The following is a 26,219-nucleotide window of genomic DNA, read 5'->3' as shown; positions in this document are numbered from 1 at the left end:
TGCTTGTAGAACATACAGTTGCAAGAAAAAGTATGTGAACCCTTTGGAATGATATGGATTTCTGCACAAATTGGTCATAAAATGTGATCTGATCTTCATCTAAATCACAACAATAGACAATCACAGTCTGCTTAAACTAATAACACACAAAGAATTAAATGTTACCATGTTTTTATTGAACACACCATGTAAACATTCACAGTGCAGGTGGAAAAAGTATGTGAACCCCTAGACTAATGACCTCTCCAAGAGCTAATTGGAGTGATGTGTCAGCCAACTGGAGTCCAATCAATGAGATGAGATTGGAGGTGTTGGTTATAGCTTCCCTGCCCTATAAAAAACACACACCAGTTCTGGGTTTGCTTTTCACAAGAAGCATTGCCTGATGTGAATGATGCCTCGCACAAAAGATCTCTCAGAAGACCTACAATTAAGAATTGTTGACTTGCATAAAGCTGGAAAGGGTTATAAAAGTATCTCCAAAAGCCTTGCTGTTCATCAGTCCACGGTGAGACAAATTGTCTATAAATAGAGAAAGTTCAGCACTACTTCTACTCTCCCTAGGAGTGGCCGTCCTGTAAAGATGATTGCAAGAGCACAGCGCAGACTGCTCAATGAGGTGAAGAAGAATCCTAGAGTGTCAGCTAAAGACTTACAGAAGTATTTGGCATAGGCTAACATCCCTGTTGGCGAATCTACGATACGTAAAACACTAAACAAGAATGGATTTCATGAGGATACCACAGAGGAAGCCACTGCTGTCCAAAAAAAACATTGCTGCACGTTTACAGTTTGCACAAGAGCACCTGGATGTTCCACAGCAGTACTGGCAAAATATTCTGTGGACAGATGAAACCAAAGTTGAGTTATTTGGAAGAAACACACGCCACTATGTGTGGAGAAAAAGAGGCACAGCACACCAACATCAAAACCTCCTCTCAACTGTGAAGTATGGTGGTGGGGGCATCATGGTTTGGGGCTGCTTTGCTGCATCAGGGCCTGGACGGATTACTATCATCGAAGGAAAAATGAATTCCCAAGTTTATCAAGACATTTTGCAGGAAAACTTAAGGTCATCTGTCCACCAGCTGAAGCGCAACAGAAGATGGGTGTTGCAACAGGACAATGACCCAAAGCATAGAAGTAAATCAACAACAGAATGGCTTAAACAGAAGAAAATACGCCTTCTGGAGTGGCCGAGTCCTAACCTCAACCCGATTGAGATGCTGTGGCATGACCTCAAGAAAGCGATTCACATCAGACATCCCAAGAATATTGCTGAACTGAAACAGTTCTGTAAAGAGGAATGGTCAAGAAGTACTCCTGACCGTTGTGCACGTCTGATCTGCAACTACAGGAAACGTTTGGTTGAAGTTATTGCTGCCAAAAGAGGTTCAACCAGTTATTAAATCCAAGGGTTCAGATACTTTTTCCACCTGCATTGTGAATGTTTACATGGTGTGTTCAATAAAAACATGGTAACATTTAATTATTTGTGTGTGTTATTAGGTTAAGCAGACTGTAATTGTCTATTGTTGTGACTTAGATGAAGATCAGATCACATTTTATGACCAATTTGTGCAGAAATCCATATCATTCCAAAGGGTTCACATACTTTTTCTTTCAACTGTATGCTTCCTCTCCGCTACCTGAAGAAGGTGACAACGTAATGTCTCCTGTGCAAGCCTTAATTTATCGCTATTCTGTTCATTAGGGACTTGAGTAAAGGCTAACTCCGCAGTCTCCGTATCTGTATGTATTTGAGCATCTAATTCCCTAGAATTGGACTTAATCTTACTGATGGACTTAATTAACACTCCCCTCATATATGCTTTGGATGCCTCCCAAACTGAATGGATAGAAGCTGTACCTTCATTAATAGCAAAGTATTCTTTCATGGCAATTTTCACTTCCTCCATATTCTCCATGAGATGCAACCAAAAGGAATTAAGACGCCATAGTCGTGGTCCCGGCCTGGCCCCCCCGGACAGGTCCAGATCCACCTTCAGCGGAGAGTGGTCCGACAGTGTTCTGGTTAAATAGTCAGAGCTGTTCACTAATGGGTACATATGGTCAGTCGCTAACCCCATGTCAATTCTAGAGAGAGACATATATGTCGAAGAACAACAAGAATATTTCCTTTCCCCTGGGTGCATTTCCCTCCATATATCTATAAAGCCCACTTCTCTCAGTAGTCTACCAAAAGGGGTTTCCTGTCCTGACTGCTCACTGGAAGCCACTGTGCACTTATCCAATCCTTCGTTAATTACGTTATTAAAATCTCCAACTATTAAGCCAGGAACGTCAGGATATTCCGCCATAAACTCCAACACCGCACGAAGCGGCCCTGAGGCATATGGTGGAGGGATATATAGCGTCACCAGCACCATACGCATCCCGTTAATCTCACAGTATACACATATACGGTAAACCTCTCCTCAACATCTACACAGTCCGTATACATTTAAAGCGCAAATTCTTATTAACCAATATACTGACTCCTCTGGAATATGCGGAGAAGGCGGAGTGAGCAGAGTAACCCACCCAAGATTTTTGAAGTAAATGCACTTTGGATTTAAGCATATGGGTTTCTTGTAGGCAACAAATGGCCGGCTGAAATTTCGATAAATACAAAAATTTTGTATTTCTTTTGGTATGCTCCGCCATTCACGTTCCAACTGAGCACCCTAGTCACCGTCACCGAAACCATAACAATTTACTAACATGTTCCACAGTACCGATCCCCTGTACCATCTGTCCCGCCATATTGGCATGTTAAAACCGGAATGGTCCCCCCCCCCCCTCCCTTTGTATGACAACATATTGCAATTAAACATTTCAGAAAAACTGTTAGAACATAGGGCTAACCGTAAAGACCCAGCCCAACGGACACTGCTGCGAACATCAGTCTCGTAAATAAGTGCAATCCAACCTCGCAACAGTACGGCGAGAACAACGTAACTCACGCTCCTGTAGCGGGTCGTCCCGATAATGAGACCACGAGGTCTCTGCAACAAAGAATGGATCATAACAAAAGAAGTGTGCTGAATTCACTCACTCAGCAAATGGTTCAAGTGTCCAAGTTCTGATGTCTGAGCTGCCGCTCATTCTTATCAAGCCATTGTAGCCAAGAACAGCGCCGATCCAAATGCAACCACCCTCAACTTGGCTGGAAAAATCATGGAGTATTGTATTTGTAATCCAAGGAGCCTTCTTTTAATTTCCACGAATCTGGCTCTCTTCTTTTGTACTGCAGACGAGTAGTCCGGAAATATGGAGACTGTTACTCTGTTAATTTGGGGGTTCTGGATGATCTCTGGATTGTCGTAGTATTATGTCCCTGTCGTTATAGTGCAGCAGCTTTGCCAGAATCGGGCGAGGTGGGCGCCCAGGAGGTAGCGGTCTTGTAGGAACGCGATGTGCTCTTTCCACCGCGTGGAAGGACATTGGGCCTTTTATCTTTGAACTTTTCAGCTATCCACTTTTCAATAAATTCGGTAGCATTTACGCCTTCCGCTTTTTCCAGCACTCCAACCAGTCGAATGTTGTTCTGGCGCAACCGATTTTCAAGGTCGTCTGTTTATAGCATACAATGCAGCAATATCTTTAGTGGTAACTTTGGCGGCTGTCTGTAGCGGTAACACACCATCCTCCATTTCTGATACTCTGCGCTCCACCACCTTGTGCAGGTCATGACGTATTATAGAAAGGTCCTCTTTGAGTCTACCAAACTGAAAGTTCAGACTTTTGAGAGTGTGATTACAGCTGGCTATTGCAGCCATTACATCTTTCAAGGTGGGCTCTGCTCCCTCCTCCCCCTGGCTGTGCACGGCCATGTTTTTCTCACATTGCTGCTGAGGAGACAGCTGGGACCCTTGCAGCACGTGCTCACCAGCAGATGAGCTCTCCATGTCTCCAGGAGTCAAAGGGCCCCCTTCTGAGTCTCCCCACTCCTCTTGTCTGGACTTGTGGGCATACTTTTCCAGACGCGCTGCGTCCAGGCGCGTTCTCCCCTTCCTCCTCATCGGCGCCATCTTGGTTCCGGGGGTCCCGCTCCGCTCGCATCAGAGTTTTGCCCCTTTTCGGCATGACAGCACGCTCCAGGCACGGCGCACAGGAGCGGACATCTTTACAACAATGAGAAGGAAATCGTTCCCTTTTAAAAAAAAAAATAATAATTTGCCCGGTTTCTCTTCCGTGCACTACATCCGTAAATATATGTAACGATGGACGGGGAGGAAATCTTTTGGAAATGGCGTGAATGTCCTGTGGACAGCATTTTACTTTTACATATAGCGCCAATCTACATGAAGAGTTCTGTAACTTTCTTAAAATGTTACTGTTCCTGTACTAATCCTGAGTTACAATCTGTATCAGAGTCTAGAGCTGCATTCACTCTTCCACAGGCTTCAGAGCTGGAATCTCCCCACATTTCTTGCTGGCTCAGTAGCCTCCTAGAGGTTCATGCTTTCTTTTTGGTGTTGTTCACAGATTAAAGGGCTTTTCTGAGATCAGGAACATGTTTTATTATCGCCAGGCAGCGTGCATGGATTTAATTGTCCCCATCGCTCCCATTCCAGCACAGAGCAGTCCCTGCTGGACCCGAATTGTGACGTGCCATCTACTCGCACATCACTGCAGCAGGCCAACCTCTGCAGTGGCAGCTGTCACATGCACACGTCACTGCTAAGGCCGTTGATCGGGCTGCAGAAGTGACGTGCGGGTAGATGGCATTTGACACTTTCGATCCTTGCTGGATAAGAAGCAGAGGAGATGGGAGCTCGGAGCTCCCATTTATTTTTATGTGTTTTCTTAGTTTGTATTTTGCTGCATTAATATAATCTGTCTGTCTCTATATCTCTAGATTCTATTGATGACGTCCTTGGAGATCTTCTCGATGATGATGGTGAGTTAGGCTGGCTTAAGACATAAGGCTAGGGCTTCACGGGGGAACAGGGTTGGCTGTGTGTCTCAGTAACAGAGTAACACAGAGGTCACGTACCACAATTTTAACGTGGCTTGCAGGCCACGAAACTGGTGGCTCAACCAACAGATACCTAACGCTTGGATATGCCATAATATCACCTGTGGGCCGGCTGTTTTCCCCTGCATAGTAGTGGAGTGCCGCAGTCCATTACCTACCGCCACTTCTTTCATATTGTGGATTGGAGCAGGTCCTAGTCAACAAATGTGTGTATCCTGGCAGTATGCCGTCACTTGAACGGGAATGCTCTGCACATTGGCCATGTGACCGATAAACGTGATGTCACTGGCCTCTTCAAACAGCTGTCTCTGGGGTGCTGGGGCTCATGGACGTATTTTTATTTTGTCTGCATCCGAACCGCAATTTTTGAGGGTCAGATGCGGACCCATTCACTTCAATGGGCCTGCAAAAGATGCAGGCGGCACGCCGTCCATTTGTCCATTCTCTGCCATGCGCAAAATTATAGAACATGTCCTATTGTTGTCTGCATTATGGACCGGGATAGGCCTGGTCTACTTGGGGCCGGCCGTTCCGTTACGCAGAATGAACACCACTGGCATCTGTGTTTTGCAGATGCGTAATTTGCAGACTGCAAACCGTCACGTGCATGAACCCTAACACAAATTTCCTTGTGCAAATGACAGATGTAATTTAGTAATTTTTTAACCGGGTACGCTTTGTGCATTTAGTAACTTTGCTGTAGGAGTCCCAGCTGTGTTATCTAACTGTGTCATGTTTTTAGATGCATCTCCTCCAAGGCCACGCAAAGCATCCTCTGTGGCCTCTGCATCTGCCAATAGAAATCGGACTACTGCTTTGTCCAGTACTGCCAAAAAGTGAGTGTACCTCCCATTTAGTTTAAGGACCTCTATGACTTGAGTGTACTTAAAGGCTATGTACACCTTTGGGAACTATTTTTTTTTTTATGATTGCATTCTATTCATTTTGTGCCAAAAATAATTTTTTCAATTGATCTTTATTAAAAATATTGAGCTGTTCTGTCACAAAGGGTTAACAGTTTTTCTAGCTGTGTGAATGGTACTTTCACTTTTTGCTAGTGATCTAATGACCCTTATCTGTAAACTACTAAAAGGTCAAAAACACTTATTTAAGCCACATTCTTATCAGTAAGATGGGAATTGAGCTTTAATGAGTGTTTATAAGATCAGAGATCACAGAAATGTAGCCGTCAGCTCCCTGCCTGACGGAAAAGAGAGAAAATACAGATCCTGCTACTAGATAAACTCAAAGCTGTGCAGGGAAAACTGCTCATCATTTTTAATAAAGGCCAGTTTAAGAAATTGTTTTTGGCTCAAAATGAGTTCGATGCAATAATAAAACAAAATTGCCATCAAAGGTGTACATAGCCTTTAATTAAGTTTCTTGCCTCTGTACACAAAGGTAGGAAATTATTAAGCCCTGCACTCCAGGATTCAGAACAGGGCTTTGCAACTTTTTGGGCTTATTTTCAGAAAAAAATTTGCTACATTTTGCAGTTTTTAAAAGTGGATGTGGTTAGCCTGTGGAGCTGATTTAAGGCAGATTTATCATCTGTGACTTAATAAAAAGTGGTGGAAATTGTCTCAATCTTACTCCAGTAAAGAGGTGGAGCAACAGCTCACGACAAAATAGTCTCATCTGAACATTTATGGTATATTCAAAGGATTTTCTATAAATGCCCCATTGCTTTGGGTCCCACCTTTGAAACTCTATCTATATAGGGCCCGCGCCATTCAGTACCATGGGACTTCCTAAACTAGCTCAGCTATTTTCAGAAGTCCCATTGCAGTGAATGGAGAAACGGCCATATAGGCACGTAGTGCATTTATTGCGGGGCCCCATCCTGGAGATAGGAGTGGGTCAAGATGGGAATACCCCTGTAAAGATGCTACTAATTTATGAAACCGTGTGCAACGCTTGATAAATCTTATACAAATTACGCTAACTCAGTCTCCTGCAAAACTGACTTTAAATATTCCCCTCTTTCCATCTGAGTACTTGCCATCATGTCCTTTTTGTCTCAGGTCACTGCTTGATGATGACTTCTTCAGTCAACTTGCCAAAGAAGCAGCAGAGGTAAGGGTAAATTCTGAATTTGAGCTAGCTCAAGAAATGGGTCCGTCCTAAACCTGCCTCCTTTTTGCTAGTGGCCAAGAGTGGGTGGAACGATTTCATATTTTTTTTTACTTCCCCCTTTTCCGTTCAGTGAGTTTCGCCATCCTGATTGAGCTTTGGCGCAGTTCTCCATGTAGTATCTGGTCTATAGTGGGACTGTGTGAGAGAAACCAAAAAAGTGGAAGAACCTTTCTTGCCAGGATTGGTGGGTGTTGCACCCTCGGCAATTTAAGATTGATATAGCTATATGTCTCTGGTGGGTCCATAAAAAACAGGACCCTCCAAGATTAGGCTCTCCCTTATAAATGTACAAAATATCAGAGACCACCAAAACTGTGGCCATCTGATAGACAGGATGTAAAGGGGTTGTCCCATGAAAAATATTCTACATTTTTCAAGCCAGCACCTGGATCTGAATACTTTGCAAGTATTTAAAAATGCAGTATAGCCACTGAATTGTTCCATAAAATATATATCTCTCTAGCGCCACCTGCTGTTTGTTATTTTTATTATTTCTCTGTCCACCTTACTGAGGTGGTCGCACATGCTCAGTTCCATCCTTCAACTGCGACAAGTTGTATCTATTGTTAGACACTGCAACAGTTACAGTGAGAGAGCTGCAGTAGAAAGGAGATGCCCTCTGAGCTGCCAGCTTGCAATACATCTATCAGAGTGAGGAATGTGGGGATCTTTGGATTCTTGTGAGGTACAGAGCTGGTAGATTGTCATGTACAAACCGGATTCCAAAAAAGTTGGGACACTATACAAATCGTGAATAAAAACTGAATGCAATGATGTGGAGGTGCCAACTTCTAATATCTTATTCAGAATAGAACATAAATCATGGAACAAAAGTTTAAACTGAGAAAATGTACCATTTTAAGGGAAAAATATGTTGAATCAGAATTTCATGGTGTCAACAAATCCCAAAAAAGTTGGGACAAGGCCATTTTCACCACTGTGTGGCATCTCCCCTTCTTCTTACAACACTCAACAGACGTCTGGGGACCGAGGAGACCAGTTTCTCAAGTTTAGACATAGGAATGCTCTCCCATTCTTGTCTAATACAGGCCTCTAACTGTTTTAATCGTCTTGGGCCTTCTTTGTTGCACCTTCCTCTTTATGATGCGCCAAATGTTCTCTATAGGTGAAAGATCTGGACTGCAGACTGGCCATTTCAGTTCCCGGATCCTTCTCCTACGCAGCCATGATGTTGTGATTGATGCAGAATGTGGTCTGGCATTATTTTGTTGAAAAATGCAGGGTCTTCCCTGAAAGAGATGACGTCTGGATGGGAGCATATGTTGTTCTAGAACCTGAATATATTTTTCTGCATTGATGGTGCCTTTCCAGACATGCAAGCTGCCCATGCCACACGCACTCATGCAACCCCATACCATCAGAGATGCAGGCTTCTGAACTGAGCGTTGATAACAACTTTGGTTGTCCTTGTCCTCTTTGGTCCGGATGACATGGCGTCCCAGATTTCCAAAAAGAACTTTGAATCGTGACTCGTCTGACCACAGAACAGTCTTCCATTTTGCCACACTCCATTTTAAATGATCCCTGGCCCAGTGAAAACGCCTGAGCTTGTGGATCTTGCTTAGAAATGGCTTCTTCTTTGCACTGTAGAGTTTCAGCTGGCAACGGCGGATGGCACGGTGGATTGTGTTCACTGACAATGGTTTCTGGAAGTATTCCTGAGCCCATTCTGTGATTTCCTTTACAGTAGCATTCCTGTTTGTGGTGCAGTGTCGTTTAAGGGCCCGGAGATCACGGGCATCCAGTATGGTTTTACGGCCTTGACTCTTACGCACAGAGATTGTTCCAGATTCTCTGAATCTTCGGATGATGTTATGCACAGTTGATGATGATAGATGCAAAGTCTTTGCAATTTTTCGCTGGGTAACACCTTTCTGATATTGCTCCACTATCTTTCTGCGCAACATTGTGGGAATTGGTGATCCTCTACCCATCTTGGCTTCTGAGAGACACTGCCACTCTGAGAAGCTCTTTTTATACCCAATCATGTTGCCAATTGACCTAATTAGTGTTAATTGGTCTTCCAGCTCTTCGTTATGCTCAAATTTACTTTTTCTAGCCTCTTATTGCTACTTGTCCCAACTTTTTTGGGATTTGTTGACACCGTGAAATTTTGAATCAACGTATTTTTCCTTTAAAAGGATACATTTACTCGGATTAAACGTTTGATCTGTCATCTACGTTCTATTACAAATAAAATATTACATTTGCCATCTCCACATCATTGCATTCAGTTTTTATTCACAATTTGTTTAGTGTCCCAACTTTTTTGGAATCCAGTTTGTACTCTATGGAGTTTGATTTTCATTTTTTACATAAATCTTGACATAACACCTTTAAATGGACACTGTTGTTTCACACAACTTTGCAAAAATTAATAGTGCAGGTAACTATAAGAAAATTTATAATATATCTGGTCAAAGAAAAACACTGATTGAGTAGTGCTAGTTTGTGCAGGGAAACACCACCAACTGACAACACCCAGCTGGACCTTCATTGCAGATGGCTGGCAATTCATTCATGGACTTCTAATAAGAATAATAGAGGAACGGCACCACATAAGAATAGATGCTCCAGAATTGTTGTTACATGGGAAATGCAAGTAGTTACTAGTTACTTCAGGAGAAGGGACAGGTCCTCTTTCATCATTGAGTGACAGAAGAAAATCAAGCTCCACTCTTTCTTCAGGCCCACTAGTTTTTTGTCCAGGAAATGATCACGCCCAGATGTTAATTTACTTAGGGTCCATTCACACGTCCGTAGAATGGGTCCGCATCCGTTTCGCAAATTGCGGAACGGATGTGGACCCATTCATTTTCTATGGGGCAGGAATGGATGCGGACAGCACACAGTGTGCTGTCTGCATCCGCATTTCCGGAGCGCGCCCCTGATATTCCGGTCCACGGCTCCGGAAAAAAATAGAACATGTCCTATTCTTGTTCGCAATTGCAGACAAGAATAGGCATTTCTATGGGGGTGCCGGCTGGGTGTATTTGCGGATCCGCAATACACTACGGACGTGTGAATGGACCCTTTTATCTTGTATTTCCAGGAGTAATTACAAAGGAACAGCACAATGTAGGACATCTAGGAAAATGCTCTCCAGAATTGTCACTTCATACAAGCACCGGTATTTACTAAAATACATGTCAGGGCAGATGACGTATCGCGGTAACAGCATGATGCTATAATCTAATTTGATGTATATGCTGAGAAATGGCCCAAGTGTATACCCGGTGTCTTTTTGCTCTCCATCAGGGTGGTATGCATTGGTATACTTTTTTCCATCCGTATAGGATATTAAAAACCACTATGGAAAAAAAAACTAAGTTGACTACCAAATATCTTGAAATAAAGTACAGTTACACACTAACGCGGCTACAGTGCTAAAGCAAACACACGCCACATGCAGCAGCGCACTGCTCCGTGCACAAAGACACATGCAAACACTGGAAACATGGGGAAATCTTAATTGTATTAGTGCTATACTTACTGTACATGAAAATTTGAACCTCTTGCACACATTTTTGATCACAATTGCGTCTGACCCATCTACCAATGGCAAGGTGGCTTCAGCAGATTGGGACCTACAGTATCAGACTTGCCTCTCCTGGGCCTGAAGGTGCATTTCCACGTGCAGAGATAAAGCTGATTGTCGGGAAGGCAGCGTTCTTTCCCGACAGTTGGCTGCTTGTTGAGTAAAGGAGACTGAGCATTTACATGCAGCGATCACCTCCACAGTATGAGGAGGAGGGATTGATATTGCCATTGCTCGTCCTTATACAGCTGCACAGTTTCTGGGCAGCAGATCGCTGTTTAGACAGCACAACGATCTGCTCCCCAGAAACTATAATTTATGTGCTTGCACTAACGTGTATTTCACCCAAGGAACGAATGTTTCGCTCTTTCATCAGGTAATCGACTCCACCTTGACAGGCAGATTGTCGTGAACGAGCATTCGCAGGAACGTTCGTACCCGATTATCTGGACATGTAAATCCACCTTTAGCCTACAAAATTCAGGGCAATGTAGACGGGTGTACCACCACTGAGGTCAGGTGAGGCGAGCGTCTCAGGCAGCACCAGCTAGGGGCAAGAGGGGGGCAGCGGAAGGGCCATGAGCTGAAGGGCAGAACCTCTATAAATGTCAAACAACTAGATGACCCTGATGAATTATGATTAGTACCATCATATTTGCTCTATGTACAAGAGTGGATGATATGTGTCTCATCCTTTTGTATTAATATGACTTATCTAATCCCTGTATAGGAGTCTGATGTCTCTGAGGGCGACGCACAGGCTCTGCTTGAAAACTTGAAGGTAAATCTCCTTTCTTTTATACTAGTTCATAGTCAAATCCAATATCTGGTGTGGCAGGGTCGGCAGTGACAAACTCAGGGGTTAAAAAGCCCAAACAACTTTTATTTTTCCATCCAACACGAGATGGTGGCATTCAAGTTCATTAGTCACTTTTCAACAGAACAAATCTCCTTGTCCGTTAGGGCGCTAACTATACATCAAGTTACCTCGCCTAAGTCCTCCAAAATCCAACACGGGGGATCAGGCTTTGCATAGCCAGCAGCTCATGCAGCTTACAGGCTGTGACCCTTAAAGGGAACCTGTCACCTGGATTTTGGGTATAGAGCTGAGGACATGGGCTGCTAGATCGCCACTAGCACGTCCACAATATCCAGTCCTCATAGCTCTGTGTGCTTTTATTGTGTCAAAAAAACGATGGTATAGATATGTAAATTAACCTTAGATGAGTCCGGTCTCCTCCATGCTTCAGAGATGAGTCCAGCGTTCTCTGAGCCCAGCCACGCCCACTGTGAAGGAGCCAGCACCGCCCCGCATACTCCGAATCTCCTCCTTGCTCCCTGACGACACAAAGCTAGAGCGCCGTAATCTCGCGATGCGCGAGCTAGCCCATGCGCAGTTCGTTCCCTGAGGCTGATGCCAGCACAGGGAAGGAACACTATGCCGATATACTGCGCACGTGCTAGCTCGCGCATCGCGAGATTACGGCGCTCTAGCTTTGTGACGTCGGGGAACAAGGAGGAGATTCGGAGGATACGGGGCGGTGCTGGGCTTCTTCATGCTGGACTCATCTCAGGGACAGGACTTATCTAAGGTTAATTTGCATATCTCTCAAATCGTTTTTTTGACACAATAGAAACACAGAGAGCTATGGGGACTGGATATTGCGGACGTGCTAGCGGCGATCTAGCAGCCCATGTCCTCAGCTCTATTCCCAAAATCCAGGTGACCAATTCCCTTTTAATGAGCATTTCAGCCCTGGGATTACTTTAGGCTAAGGGAAAAGGTTTCCTGGATTCTTTTTACCTCACCCATCTGAGCATTCTGGGTGAGATCTACACCTCCTCCAGTACTTTACCAGCCACAGTTTTAGGCCTCATGCACACGACCCTATGTATTTTACGGTCTAAAAAAAAAACGGATCTGCAAAAAATATGGATAACATCTGTGTGCATTCCATATTTTGCAGAACGGAACAGCTGGCCCCTAAAAAAACATTCCTATACTTGTCTTTGTTACGAACCAGCGGGTGTGAACCCACTGTGCCACATGTCCTACCTCCTCTAAGGGCGTTGTCTAAGTGAACCCCTCAATCTTCACAGTACCCCTGATGGTGGGGATAGACTTTCCCGAGTGGAACACCAGGTCGCTACCTCTTGAGGAGGATAGGCACACGAGGCAGCTGATCCAGGAGGTACCTGAGAAAGGTACCAGAGGTGCATGACTGGGAGATGAGGCAGAGTCGTAGTCAGACAGGCAAAAGGTCAGGGCAGGCAAAACAGATACAGGTCAGGAAATCCGGGTCGGCAAGGCAAGCAGGCAGGGATCTAACAGGTAGCAGAGTCCAGGGATAAAGGTACGAGTCAGGAACACAAGCGGAAATCAGGAGCCTTAGCAGGACACAAGGACCTTGACACTGAGGCATCTGGGAAGAGGGCTGGACCACTTACAGTTGCAAGAAAAAGTATGTGAACCCTTTGGAAAAATGGATTTCTGCACAAATTGGTCATAAAATGTGATCTGATCTTCATCTAAGTCACAACAATAGACAATCACAGTCTGCTTAAACTAATAACCCACAAAGAATTAAATGTTACCATGTTTTTATTGAACACACCATGAAAACATTCACAGTGCAGGTGGAAAAAGTATGTGAACCGTTGTATTTAATAACTGGTTGAACCTCCTTTGGCAGCAATAACTTCAACCAAATGTTTCCTATAGTTGCAGATCAGACGTGCACAACGGTCAGGAGTAAGAGAGCTGTTGTGACTTAGATGAAGATCAGATCACATTTTATGACCAATTTGTGCAGAAATCCGTATCATTCCAAAGGGTTCACATACTTTTTCTTGCAACTGTATATATGCGCAGGAGGGCTAGGATTGGTCAGCAAGGTCACAGGACCTAACCCATAAAGCCCATGCGTGCCGGCCCTTAAAGGGGTATTCCCATCACAGACAATGGGGGCATATCGCTAGGATATGCCCCCATTGTCTGATAGGTGCGGGTCCCACCTCTGGGACCCGCACCTACAACGAGAACGGAGCGGGTAGAGCTGTGGCTGGAGGACCCCAGATTTCTCATGGTCCGTCCACCACCAAGCGCTGCTTCCATAGAAGTGAATGGGAGCGCACAGCGCACGCGCAGTCCCTGCTTCGATTAATTTCTATGGGGCAGACAGAAATAGCCAAGCCAGCGCTCGGCTATTTTTGGCGGCCCAATAGAAATGAATGGGAGCAGGGGCTGCGCATGCGCAGTGCGCCCTCCATTGATTTCCCCGCTCCGTTCTCATTGTAGGTGCAGGTTGGAGAGGTGGGACCCGCACCTATCAGGCAATGGGGGTATATCCTAGCGATATGTCCGCATTGTCTGTGATGGGAATACCCCTTTAAGGAAGAGCTGCAGGAAACAAACAGTAAGCATGCTGTGGCCAGGGCTGAGAGGAAACTATGGAGCGGATCCCAGAACAACAGTACCTACACAGACAGAGCCCAGAACTGCAGTGGTGAACTGGAAGATCTGGCTGCAGATCACCGCTGAACACCGCGCCCAGGACCACGGTGGTAAGCAGGGGAACAGCGGCGCACAGCAGACGCTGTTACAATCTGTAATGCAGACAATAATAGGACATGTTCTATTCTTTTGCGGAACGGACATACGGAAACTCAATGCAAACAGGATAACTTCCGTTTTTTGTGGACCCATTGAAATAAATGGTTCCGTATATGGTCTGCAAAAAAAACGGAACGGACGTGGAAAGAAAATACATTTGTATGCATGAGGCTTTACACTGGATTTCACTTAAAAGTGTACCTCAAAATGTGTATGGAAAATATGAACAGTGGATTTCTTTAGGGCTCATTCACACGACCGTAAGTATTTTGTGGTCCGCAGAACACTGATCCGCAAAAAAAGCGGGTGACATGGATCCATGTCCATCTGTGTTGGATCCATTGTAACAATGCAAAACGGACAAGGATAGGACATGTTCTATTTTTTTTGCGGAATGGACATGCAGACATACGGAAACGGAATACACACAGTCATTTCAGTTTTTTTGCAGACCCATTGAAATAAATGGTTCCGCATACGGACCTGTAATAAAACAGAACGGAAATGGAAAAAAAAATGCATGAGCCCTAATTCTGACAACAAATAATCCAGCAAATCTGACAACCCAGCATAGAACAGTATTTTTCACTGAGCATTCTTCTCCGAGGTTCGCTAAAATTTGGTGCGTATAGATATATATATATATCTCTATCTAATTAAATTTTCTCAATTCACTGTGGATTTCCTACAATTCTGCTGGAGAGAATCCACTTGAATCCCCTTCACTTTTCATGTCCACTAATCCAGAATATCTATTATTAATTTTACTTTCTAATCTTCATATATTTTGTAAGAAAATAGACGATACAGCTAATGAGCTGCCGTACTCATCCCGCTGAAGAGCGCGCCTTGCTCTTATGTAAGGCAATATGCACGTTAGGGCTAACTGCGCTCTTCAGCCAAGATCAGAAAATTGATTTTACAGCTAGTTTTTAAAATATGTGCATTAGCAAATCTTCAAGACCTGGAGCCCTTCAAGCGCATTAAGCTGGAAGATTTCCAAATGACTTTGGTCGATCACGCACTCCACAATGGGGAAAAAAAACCAAACCTTTAGACACAAATTAAATGGAGCACATAGTACATTGCTAGAAGAGTGTTTGTTTCTACCTGCACAGGACACGTTCATCTCTGTTCGGCTCCTCTTCTTTAGCCTTCTCCTCAGTGGGACTTTATACGTGATCATTGGGAGTCCTGGGGTACAGACCCCCATTGATGGCTTCTTCTGACATATTTTGTGACATGCTAAAGATGTCAATCAGGGAGACTTTACTTTAGTGGCAGGGTTTCTCTGCATCCATCCCAGGCTGCTGACAGATGAAAGGTCCACATTTCACAGCATGTTTTAAAGGGCATCTGTCAGCAGTTTTGTAGCTATGAAACTGGCTGACCTGTTGCCTGTGCACTTGGCAGCCGAAGGCATCTGTGTTGGTCCCATGTTTATATGTGCCCGCATTACTGAGAAAAATTATGTTTTAATATATGCAAATGAGCCTCTAGGAGCAACGAGGGTGTTGCCGTTACAAATCTGCTGACAGATGCCCTTTTACCCTCTGCTGGGCTTTATATTGGGAGGTATAGGTTTCATTACCTCAAAATGGTGTTCAGATGTGGCTCCATTAACTTTAAGGGGTCGCTGAGGGTTCATAAAACTTTTGATATGTCCTAAAGACAAGTTTGGATCAGCGGGGGTCTGAGTGCCGAGACCCCCACGATTGCTAGAACGAGGAGAGAGAAGCACCAGCCTATTGAGCTCGATAGAAGCCTATGGCCTAAGCCTTGATTCCATCCTCCGCAGGGAGAAGAGTCAGATGGCATGGTATAGTAAAAATCCATTTAACTGAATGTGTCGTCTTATGCTATATGATCTGGAAATGTCGAGTGATTACTGTAGGTATCTGTGTTGTGAGTTATTTTCCTAATGCGGTCGTACCTATGTAATTAGGGACGTCTCCACATACTACGTGGTCTTCTGGGGCTTTGATTAGATCCATATGCAGTATGCGGTTTTCTCTCTTATAGAACTTGGACGATATGGATGCAGAGTTGTTTGTATCCCGAAAGCCAAAATCGGCCCCTGTAAAGAATGCCAGTCAAGCCATTATCGGGGACCTGAAGAGTCAAGACAAGACAATGAGTGGTATAAGAGGTACTTTTTTTTTACTCTACAACCTCTTATATAGGAGCCTCTGACAACTCGTTTCCGACACCCTCAGAAAACAACTGATCTTGCCACTGCAAGGGAGATGTAGTGTGACATGGGAGCCATTCAAATGAATGACCGTCCATGTTATAAGTAGACGGCTCGACGCCACAAGATCAGTAGCTGTTGTTAAAGAGCGACTTTATGTTCTGGCCCCTAGAAAGGGGGGTTTGTGCAGGCCTGTGACACCCCCTTTAAGAGCAATCCCAATTAAAATTAGGCCTCATGCACACGGCCGTTAGGCGGCCCGCAAACGGCAGGTCGGCAATCCACGGCCGTGTGCACCACGCATCATGGATGCGGACCCATTCACTTGAATGGGTCCGCAATTCCGGAGATGCGGAACGGAGTCACGGAAGGGAACACCGGAAGCACTACGTGGTGTTTCTTTCCGTTGTTCCGCATCGCAAATAAATATGACGTTATATTTTTTTGCGGTGCGGATAGACCACGGACTCATTCAAGTTGAATGGCTCTGGCCCGCTGCACGGATGTTGCCCGTGCATTGGGGACCACAATTGCTGTCCCCAATGCACGGAACGGCCGCACAACAGCCGTGTGCATGAGGCCTTACAATTGCTGTCCCCAATGCACGGAACGGCCGCACAACGGCTGTGTGCATGAGGCCTTACACCGTACAATCTGAATAGTCTGAAGATCTTTGTGCTATGGTTTTTTAAATGAAAACAACCACTTTCCATCTGCACTACTATGGCGCATGGATGTGATAGAAGGAGAGATTCAGCCGGCATATCATACTTGAAGAAATATAACCTCCATCACTTTCATTGCTGCATTTCAGCACTGCTCCCAGAGGTTGTATGTGGTATTGCAGCTCAGCCCCATTCACTTCAATGTTGTTGAGCAGACATACTAAACACAGCACATGGAGAGGTGTGACATTGTTTCTGGGAGAAAACAGCTGCGGTTTTTCTGATCCTGGACAGCCCCTTTATAGCGAACTTATCACCATGAAAATGTGAAGTAATCTGCAGGAAGCATGTTATACAGCAGGAGGAGAAACGTAACTTGTCATTTATAGTGTTGAGCGAACTTGTGTTTTTCGGGTTATCGAAGAATCGCGTTATGGATTCCGTAACCACGGACCATAACGGAATTTAGAATCCATAACGCGATTCTTCGATAACCCGAATTTTAGACGCCGAACTTAAAACACAAGTTCGCTCAACACTAGTCATTTATTGATTTAAAGGGGTTGTCTGCTTTTTACTATTGATGACCTATCCTGAGGCTAGGTCATCAATATCAGATCGATAGGGATCTGACTCTCAGCATTCCCGCCGATCGGCTGTTTGAAGAGAAGGCAGCTCTCATGTGAGAGTTATCTTCTCTGCTCTGTTTACCTGCTCACTGCAGAAATTGCAGTGGTGAACAGGTGTAATTACAAGTATGGCGTCCCCATTCACGTCAGTAGGACAGCTCTGTCTGTTCAAGTGTTTCGGAAGGAGCCGTCCCATAGAAGTGAATGGGGACGCCATACTTGTAATTACACCTATGAGAGAAAGCAGCTCTCATATGAGCACTGTATTGTCTTCAAACAACTGATCATCGTGGGTGCCGAGTGTCTGACCCCTACCGATCTGATATTGATGTCCTGTCCTGAGGGGATAGGTCATCAATAGTAAAAAGCAGACAACCCCCTTCGGGCTCATGTACATGAACGTATTTTCTTTCCAAGTCCGTTCCTTTCGTTTTGCGGACCGTATGCAGAACCATTCATTTCAATGGGTCCGCAAAAAAACGGAATTTACTCCGTGTGCATTCCATTTGCCCGCATGTCCTTTCCGCAAAAAAACAGAACATATCCTATTATTGTCCGCATAACGGACAACGGTAGGACTTGTTCTATTAGGGGCCAGCTGATCCGTTCTGCAAAATACGGAATGGACACGCCCGTCATCTGTATTTTTTGCGGACCGCAAAATACATACAGTCGTGTGCAATAAGCCCTTAAATTCCTTCTCTTTCTATGCCAGAGGGTGGTCCTACTGAGTGATTGACAGCCATCCCTGCATGAGTGTGCATAGAGAGATAGCTGCCAATCGCTAATTAGGACCACCCACTGGACTCCTAAGCCCAGATCAGACTGCATTTGTTTGACAGGTTCCCTTTAAATGCCATTGATTCTCCGTTTAACAGGAACATCAGCACCTGAACAGGAGAAGAAACCCCTTTCTGCACCTGTTGGCCAAGCCCGACCTTACAAGAAATTCTCTTTTGATGGTACGTGACGAGATATGTGTAGAGAGAGAGCAGTATAACTTTCATTTGACCTTCTTCTCTCTCTCGTAATGCTCGCCAGAAGGTGCTCAGGACTTAGAATCAGCATTATTTCATGAAGGTAATGACATTTTAGTGTTTAGATGGAAGAAGTCCTATAGAAGGTAGAAGTGGCTCTGTATGGAAAAAGGAGAGGTCTTACCCATAGTGACCAATTCACTTTCGGTTGTCATGTTTCTCAGAGCTGATTGCATTGGCTCTTACTTGTTAAAGGGGATTTTTCATGGTGGCACGACTTCATTTATTATTGAAGTATGTCTCTCCATGAATTGAAAATTTCTGCCGTCTCCTCTTAGTAAGGGGAGAATAATCTCCAGACGTTTTGGTTCTAGGTGTGTACAGGACTGGCATTGTATATCTTGCATGGTGTCATTCATTTGTTTCAGTGCACCGCAGCATAAAAGGTTACTTTAAACCAGTGCTTCTCAATTATTTTCTGTCATGCCCCCCCTAGGAAGAAGAAAACATTTTGCGCCCCCCCGCGCGACTGTAAATAGTATCATTTGTCTATAAAATTGTTATAAGTACACCTCTGCATAACACTGTATCCTTATTAACGTATAAGAGAATAAAAAAAAAGAAATGTGGATCGGACACACACTTATGGGGGGGATCTGTGGATGACGGACACTTATGGGGGGGATCTGTGGATGACGGACACTTATGGGGGGGATCTGTGGATGACGGACACTTATGGGGGGGATCTGTGGATGACGGACACTTATGGGGGGGATCTGTGGCTGGCACTGTTACAGGGGGATCTGTGGCTGGCACTGTTACAGGGGGATCTGTGGCTTGCACTGTTACAGGGGGATCTGTGGCTGGCACTGTTATATATGTGCCATCCACAGACCCCCCACCCTATAACAGTGCCATCCACAGTGCCCCCCAGCCCATAACAGTGCCATCCACAGACCCCCACCCTTTAACTGTGCCATCCACAGATTCCGTGTGCCCGCCGCCGCCGTTTAAAGTTATTAAACATGCCCCCCTCACTCCTAATAGTACCGTATATCCGAATTTCTTCTGTATAATGCCGGCAGGCGGGCCGGCGCGTCCCTCAGTGACGTCACTTGTCTGCGCCGCCTGCTTCATTCATAAAGCAGGCGGCGCAGGCACGTGACATCACTGAGGGACGCGCCGGCCGCCCGGCCCGCCTGCCGACATTATACAGAAGAAATTCAGATATACGGTACTATTAGGAGTGAGGGGGGCATGTTTAATAACTTTTAATTCAATAATACATTTTATATTAGTATACCGGAGGGAGCGGTGGGGCGGGGCTATAGTACAGTGACCGCACCGCCCCACCCCTATTGCCGGCCCCCAGCTCCTCCTCCCAGTCCCTCCCCCGCCCCCCGCTCCGTACATCGTGTCCAGCGCCTGCGCTGGCCTCTGATCAGACGGGAGATGAGCGCTTCCACAATGGAAGCGCTCATCTCCCTGCCGCATATTACACTGCGAGCTGTCGGCCGCCTGTTGCTATGGCACCCTGTGCGGCCGCACAGCCCGCACACCCCAAAGGCCGGCCCTGAACGAGCCCCCCTTTACGGAGCCTGGCGCCCCCCCTGGGGGGCGCGCCCCACAATTTGAGAAGCACTGCTTTAAACTGACACTGGCATGCAGCCTGGAAAAAGATCCAGAGAAAACGCTCAGGTACATGATACAAGCGTTTACCATCAACCCAAATGGACTTGGCATACCTTAAACTGTCATTGTGGGAAGAAAGGGATACAAATGAGCTCTTAACAATCTCTGCCTCTAATGCCACCGGATGTAAGGCAGCTATCCTATAAGTCAGTGTTCGTCCCTTTTAAATAGGTCTAGAGACGGTAATAGACCTTGCATCAGATAATAAATAAACCAGCATCTCATCTGCAGACAGCTGTTTTGGGGTGTTGCCCCTCATCAGTGCAGAGCAGAGAGTATTTACTGGCTTAACTGGGTGAGAGGCCTGAATCATTGTTACCAACGGGATTGGTAAATGTGATTGCAGCCTCTAGCAACATTTAAAGTATTTGGTGCACACAGAGTAGGAACACAGTGATATGCAATGTACCGTAAGTCAGATCGTCAGAATAATTTTTCAAACCACTCAATTTAGAGATGTTTTCAGAAGTCTTTCTCTATAAACAGAATTTAAGGACCACCTTTTTTAAAACTAAGCCAGCTGATCAGGGCTGCTACGGTTTTCTTAACACCCAACATCCCAGTGTTATATCCAGGGAAGCTGTGTCTGGCTATTCAGGGAAAAGTGTTGGTCCATGCAATACATGGACAGGCTAAACCAACTGCTTTACTGGGCTTGTTTAATGAGAGATTGATTACCCTCTGTCCTGCTCCTGCCATGTCTGGCAAACATCTGATTTTGGTGGGTGTAGCCCGTGCAAAACTGTCATTTTGCCTGCATTTGAAATGTATGTTGGCCATTCAGATGATGTACAGGGACCATTCGGACTCGTAGGGGGGGATGGGGGGTCGTAGACAGAGAACCCCACTATGTGACATCTATACGTTCCAATAAGGCATATGGGCATGAATTGTCTTCATGAGAGAACCCCTTTAAAGGGGTTGTCCGAGTTATTTTTTTGTTCTTTGTATGTTTCTAACTAATCAAATGTAACAGCTTTACCATGCACTTACTGCATCTGTAGTTGCTCCTTTCTCAGATTTCACTGAGGGTCACATGACCGGTGATGTCAGCTTCTCTCCCTGCTCTAATAATGTTTTGTGCACGAGCCTGAGAGAGCACATATGAGTCTGTACACTAGACGTCACAGTGCTGGCTACGCCCCCCTGCACTGGTTGAGCTGCTGCTGTCTGCCCTGTGTCTCCCTCCCACTGGATACTTCAGGAAAGATTAACCCCTTCAGGAGCACAGACTCAGGGCTGAAGGCTTTACTGAGTAGCTGCAGGCAGTGAGGAGACAAATGCTGGGCACAGGAGCTGACAAAGGAGTTCTGCAGAGCATTGGACAAGAACAGGTAGGGAAAAGATCCTATGTGTATCAGCAGTGTCATTGTACAGCTGGGACTTGTAGTCCTACACATACAACATGCTGCTGAGCATCCCAGCAGGCAGACATGTCACTCAGGGCAGACTTATTCACTCCCTTTGCAGAGCAGGGGGAGGGGCAGAGATTGTTGTTATTGCAGGTAAACAAAGGGCCAGAAGAGAACCAGGGAAATGAGGAAATAGACTTTTTTTTTTTTCCTAAAACTTGCTTAGCTCAGTTATATATTGCTGCCCATCAGATTTCCAGTGCTATATTTTATTTTTCTCATAATTCGGACAACCCCTTTAACCGCTTCCCGACCTATGACGTACAATTACGTCATGGGAACCACTGTGTTCCCTCAATTTGACTTAGGCTACTTTCACACTAGCGTTCGGGTGTCCGCTCGTGCGCACCGTTTGAAGGGGCTCACGAGCGGCCCCGAACGCATCCGTCTGGCCCCAATGCATTCTCAGTGGAGGCGGATCCACTGAGAATGCATCCGCCTGCCAGCGTTCAGCCTCCGCTCCGCTCGGTGAGCAGACACCTGAACGCTGCTTGCAGCGTTCGGGTGTCCGCCTGGCCGTGCGGAGGCGAGCGGATCCGTCCAGACTTATAATGGAAGTCAATGGGGACGGATCCGCTTGAAGATGACACAATATGGCTCAATCTTCAAGCGGATCCGTTCCCCATTGACTTTCAATGTAAAGTCTGAACGGATCCGCTCAGACAACTTTCACACTTAGAAAATTTTCTACGTTTTAATGCAGACGCATCCGTTCTGAACGGATGCGAACGTCTGCATTATCGGAGCGGATCCGTCTGATGAAACATCAGACGGATCCGCTCCGAACGCTAGTGTGAAAGTAGCCTTAATAGTACGTCTTGGTGATCGCATGGGCAGCGGAGCGGTGCGCTGCACTGCTGTATCCGCCGGCATCGCTGTAAAAGCCTATGCCGGTGGATTAGCCCCATCTATGCCGCGGTCAGTGCTGACCGCGACATAGAAGGGGTTTGTGTCGGGTGAGTGATCCCATCGAGTCCCCGCGCTGCTGTGGCGGGGACCCGATGCGTGACAAGGCTTCCCAATGCCTTGCACGGCATTAGGAACTGCTTTTTTACGGGTGCCAAGGAGATCCAGCCTCAGGCTAGGTCTCCTAAGCAACCTGTTAGTGTATGACTCAGTGTCATACACTAACAGGCAATGCATTACAATACAGATGTATTCTAATGCATTGCAGAGGTGATCAGACCCCCAAAAATGAACATCAGAAATAAAGTAAAGAAAAAAAGTTTTAAAAAAAACACACACACATATTGGGTATTGCCGTGTCCGTAATGACCAGCTCTATAAATATATCACATTATCCACCCTGTCCGATAAACACCATGAAAAATAAAAACGGTATAAAAAAAAGCCATTTTTGTCACCTTACATCACAAAAAGTGCAACACCAAGTGATCAAAAAAGCGTATGTCCCACAAAATGGTAACTATAAAACAGTCACCTCATCCCGCAAAAAATGAGCCCCTACCTAAGACAATTGCCCAAAAAGAAAAAAAACTATAGCTCTCAGAACATGGAGACCCTAAAACTTAATTTTTTTTTGTTTCAAAACTGCTATTGTGCTAAATTGAAATACATTAAAAAAATATATACATATTAGGTATCGCCACGTCCGTAACAACCAGCTCTATAAAAATATCACATGACCTAACCCCTCAGGTGAACACCTTAAAAAAAAAAAAAAAAAAAACCTGTGTAAAAAAAAAAAGCCATTTTTGTCACATTACATCACAAAAATTGCAACAGCAAGTGATCAAAAAGGCGTATGCCCCCCAAAATAGTACCAATCAGACCATCAACTAATTCCAGAAAATATGAGACCCTACCTAAGAGAATCGGTCAAAAAATAAAAAAAGCTATGGCTCTCAGACTATGGATACACTAAAATATAAATTTTTGGGTTTAAAAAATGCTATTATTGTGTAAAACCAAAATAAATAAGAAAAAGTAGACATATTAGGTATTGCCTGTCCGTAATTATCTGCTCTATAAAAAAATCACATGACCTAATCCCTCAGGTAAACGCTGTAAAAATAAAGAAATAAAAATTAGTTGTTTTGGCGGTTTTTTGGTCACCTTGCCCCATAAAGTGTAATAATGAATGATCAAAAAATCATATGTATCCCTAATTGGTACCAATAAAAACGTCAACTCTTCCTGCAAAAAACTAGCCCCTGCACAAGACGATCGGCAAAAAAATAAAATAAATAGGGCGTTCAGAAAATGGAGATACAAAAACCAAATTTTTGTTTTCAAAAATGCTTTATTTTGTAAAACTGAAACAAACATCACAGAAAGTAGACATATTTGATATCATTGCGTCCGTAACAACCTGCTCTATAAAAATAGCGTATGATCTAACCTGTCAGATGAATGTTGTTAAAAATAAAAAACGGTGCCAAAACATCAATTTTTTTGGTTACCTTGCCTCACAAAAAACTTAATATAGAGCAATTAAAAATCATATGTAGCCCAAAATAGTACCAAGAAAACTGGCACCTTATCCCGTAGTTTCCAAAATGTGGTCACTTTTTTGCGTTTGTACTGTAGGGGGGTGCATCAGCGGGGCTTCAAATGGGACATGGCATCTAAAAAACAGTTCAGCTAAATCTGCCTTCCAAAAACATAGTAACATAGTAGTAGTAGCATACTACATAAGGTCGAAAAAAGACATTTGTCCATCCAGTTCAGCCTGTGAGGTAGAAGCCAATTTTCCCCACTTTAGGGCTCTTTCACACTTGCGTTCTTGTCTTCCGGCATAGAGTTCCGTCGTCGGGGCTCTATGCCGGAAGAATCCTGATCAGGATTATCCTAATGCATTCTGAATGGAGAGAAATCCGTTCAGGATGCATCAGGATGCATCAGGATGTCTTCAGTTCCGGAACGGAACGTTTTTTGGCCGGAGAAAATACTGCAGCATGCTGCCCTTTTTGCTCCGGCCAAAAATCCGGAACACTTGCCGCAAGGCCGGATCCGGAATTAATGCCCATTGAAAGGCATTGATCCGGATCCGGCCTTAAGCTAAACGTCGTTTCGGCGCATTGCCGGAGCCGACATTTAGCTTTTTCAGAGTGGTTACCATGGCTGCCAAGACGCTAAAGTCCTGGCAGCCATGGTAAAGTGTAGCGGGGAGCGGGGGAGCAGTATACTTACCGTCCGTGCGGCTCCCCGGGCGCTCCAGAGTGACGTCAGGGCGCCCCAAGCGCATGGATCATGTGATCACATGGATCACGTCATCCATGCGCATGGGGCGCTCTGACGTCACTCTGGAGCGCCCCGGGAGCCGCACGGACTGTAAGTATACTGCTCCCCCGCTCCCCGCTCCTACTATGGCAACCAGGACTTTAATAGCGTCCTGGGTGCCATAGTAACACTGAACGCATTTGGAAGACGGTTCCGTCTTCAAATGCTTTCAGTACACTTGCGTTTTTCCGGATCCGGCGTGTAATTCCGGCAAGTGGAGTACACGCCGGATCCGGACAACGCAAGTGTGAAAGAGGCCTTAGGGGAATAAAAAATTCCTTCCCGACTCCAATCAGAATAACCCCCTGGATCAACGACCCCTCTCTAGTAGCTATAGCCTGTAATATTATTACACTCCAGAAATACATCCAGGCCCCTCTTGAACTCTTTTAGTGAACTCACCATCACCACCTCATCGGGCAGAGAGTTCCATAGTCTCACTGCTCTTACCGTAAAGAATCCTCTTCTATGTTTGTGTACAAACCTTCTTTCCTCCAGACGCAGAGGATGTCCCCTCGTCACAGTCAGTCCTGGGGATAAATAGATGATGGGAGAGATCTCTGTACTGCCCCCTGATATATTTATACATAGATATTTGATCTCCCCTCAGTCGTCTTTTTTCTAAAGTGAATAACCCTAATTTTGATAATCTTTCAGGGTACTGTAGTTGCCCCATTCCAGTTATTACTTTAGTTGCCCTCCTCTGGACCCTCTCCAGCTCTGCTATGTCTGCCTTGTTCACAGGAGCCCAGAACTGTACACAGTACTCCATGTGTGGTCTGACTAATGATTTGTAAAGTAGTAGGAATATGTTCTTATCACGGGCATCTATGCCCCTTCTGATGCAACCCATTATCTTATTGGCCTTGGCAGCAGCTGCCTGACACTGGTTTTTGCAGCTTAGTTTTATTAAAATTCCTAGATCCTTTTCCATGTCAGTGTTACCGAGTGTTTTACCATTTAGTATGTACGGGTGACTTGCATTATTCCTTCCCATGTGCATAACTTTACATTTGTCAGTGTTAAACCTTATCTGCCACTTCTCTGCCCAAGCCTCCAGTCTATCCAGATCCCTCTGTAGTAGTACACTGTCCTCTTCAGTGTTAATTACTTTACAC

At 45.0% G+C, this 26,219-nt stretch overlaps 1 protein-coding gene across 1 annotated transcript in view; it reads left to right on the top strand.

The window, feature by feature from the left end:
* Positions 1-26,219, top strand: part of FBF1 (Fas binding factor 1) — an 81,582-nt gene that overhangs the window by 9,984 nt on the left and 45,379 nt on the right. The window contains exons 3-8 of the mRNA XM_040437198.1: positions 4,865-4,906; positions 5,727-5,820; positions 7,009-7,060; positions 11,410-11,460; positions 16,315-16,441; positions 18,656-18,739. Coding sequence (XP_040293132.1) covers positions 4,865-4,906; positions 5,727-5,820; positions 7,009-7,060; positions 11,410-11,460; positions 16,315-16,441; positions 18,656-18,739 — 450 coding nt within the window. The remainder of the gene's footprint in view (positions 1-4,864; positions 4,907-5,726; positions 5,821-7,008; positions 7,061-11,409; positions 11,461-16,314; positions 16,442-18,655; positions 18,740-26,219) is intronic.

This window comes from Bufo bufo, chromosome 6 (assembly GCF_905171765.1).
Source record: "Bufo bufo chromosome 6, aBufBuf1.1, whole genome shotgun sequence".
NCBI classification, from domain to species: Eukaryota; Metazoa; Chordata; class Amphibia; order Anura; family Bufonidae; genus Bufo; species Bufo bufo.
This window is presented reverse-complemented; position numbering and strand designations above follow the sequence as displayed.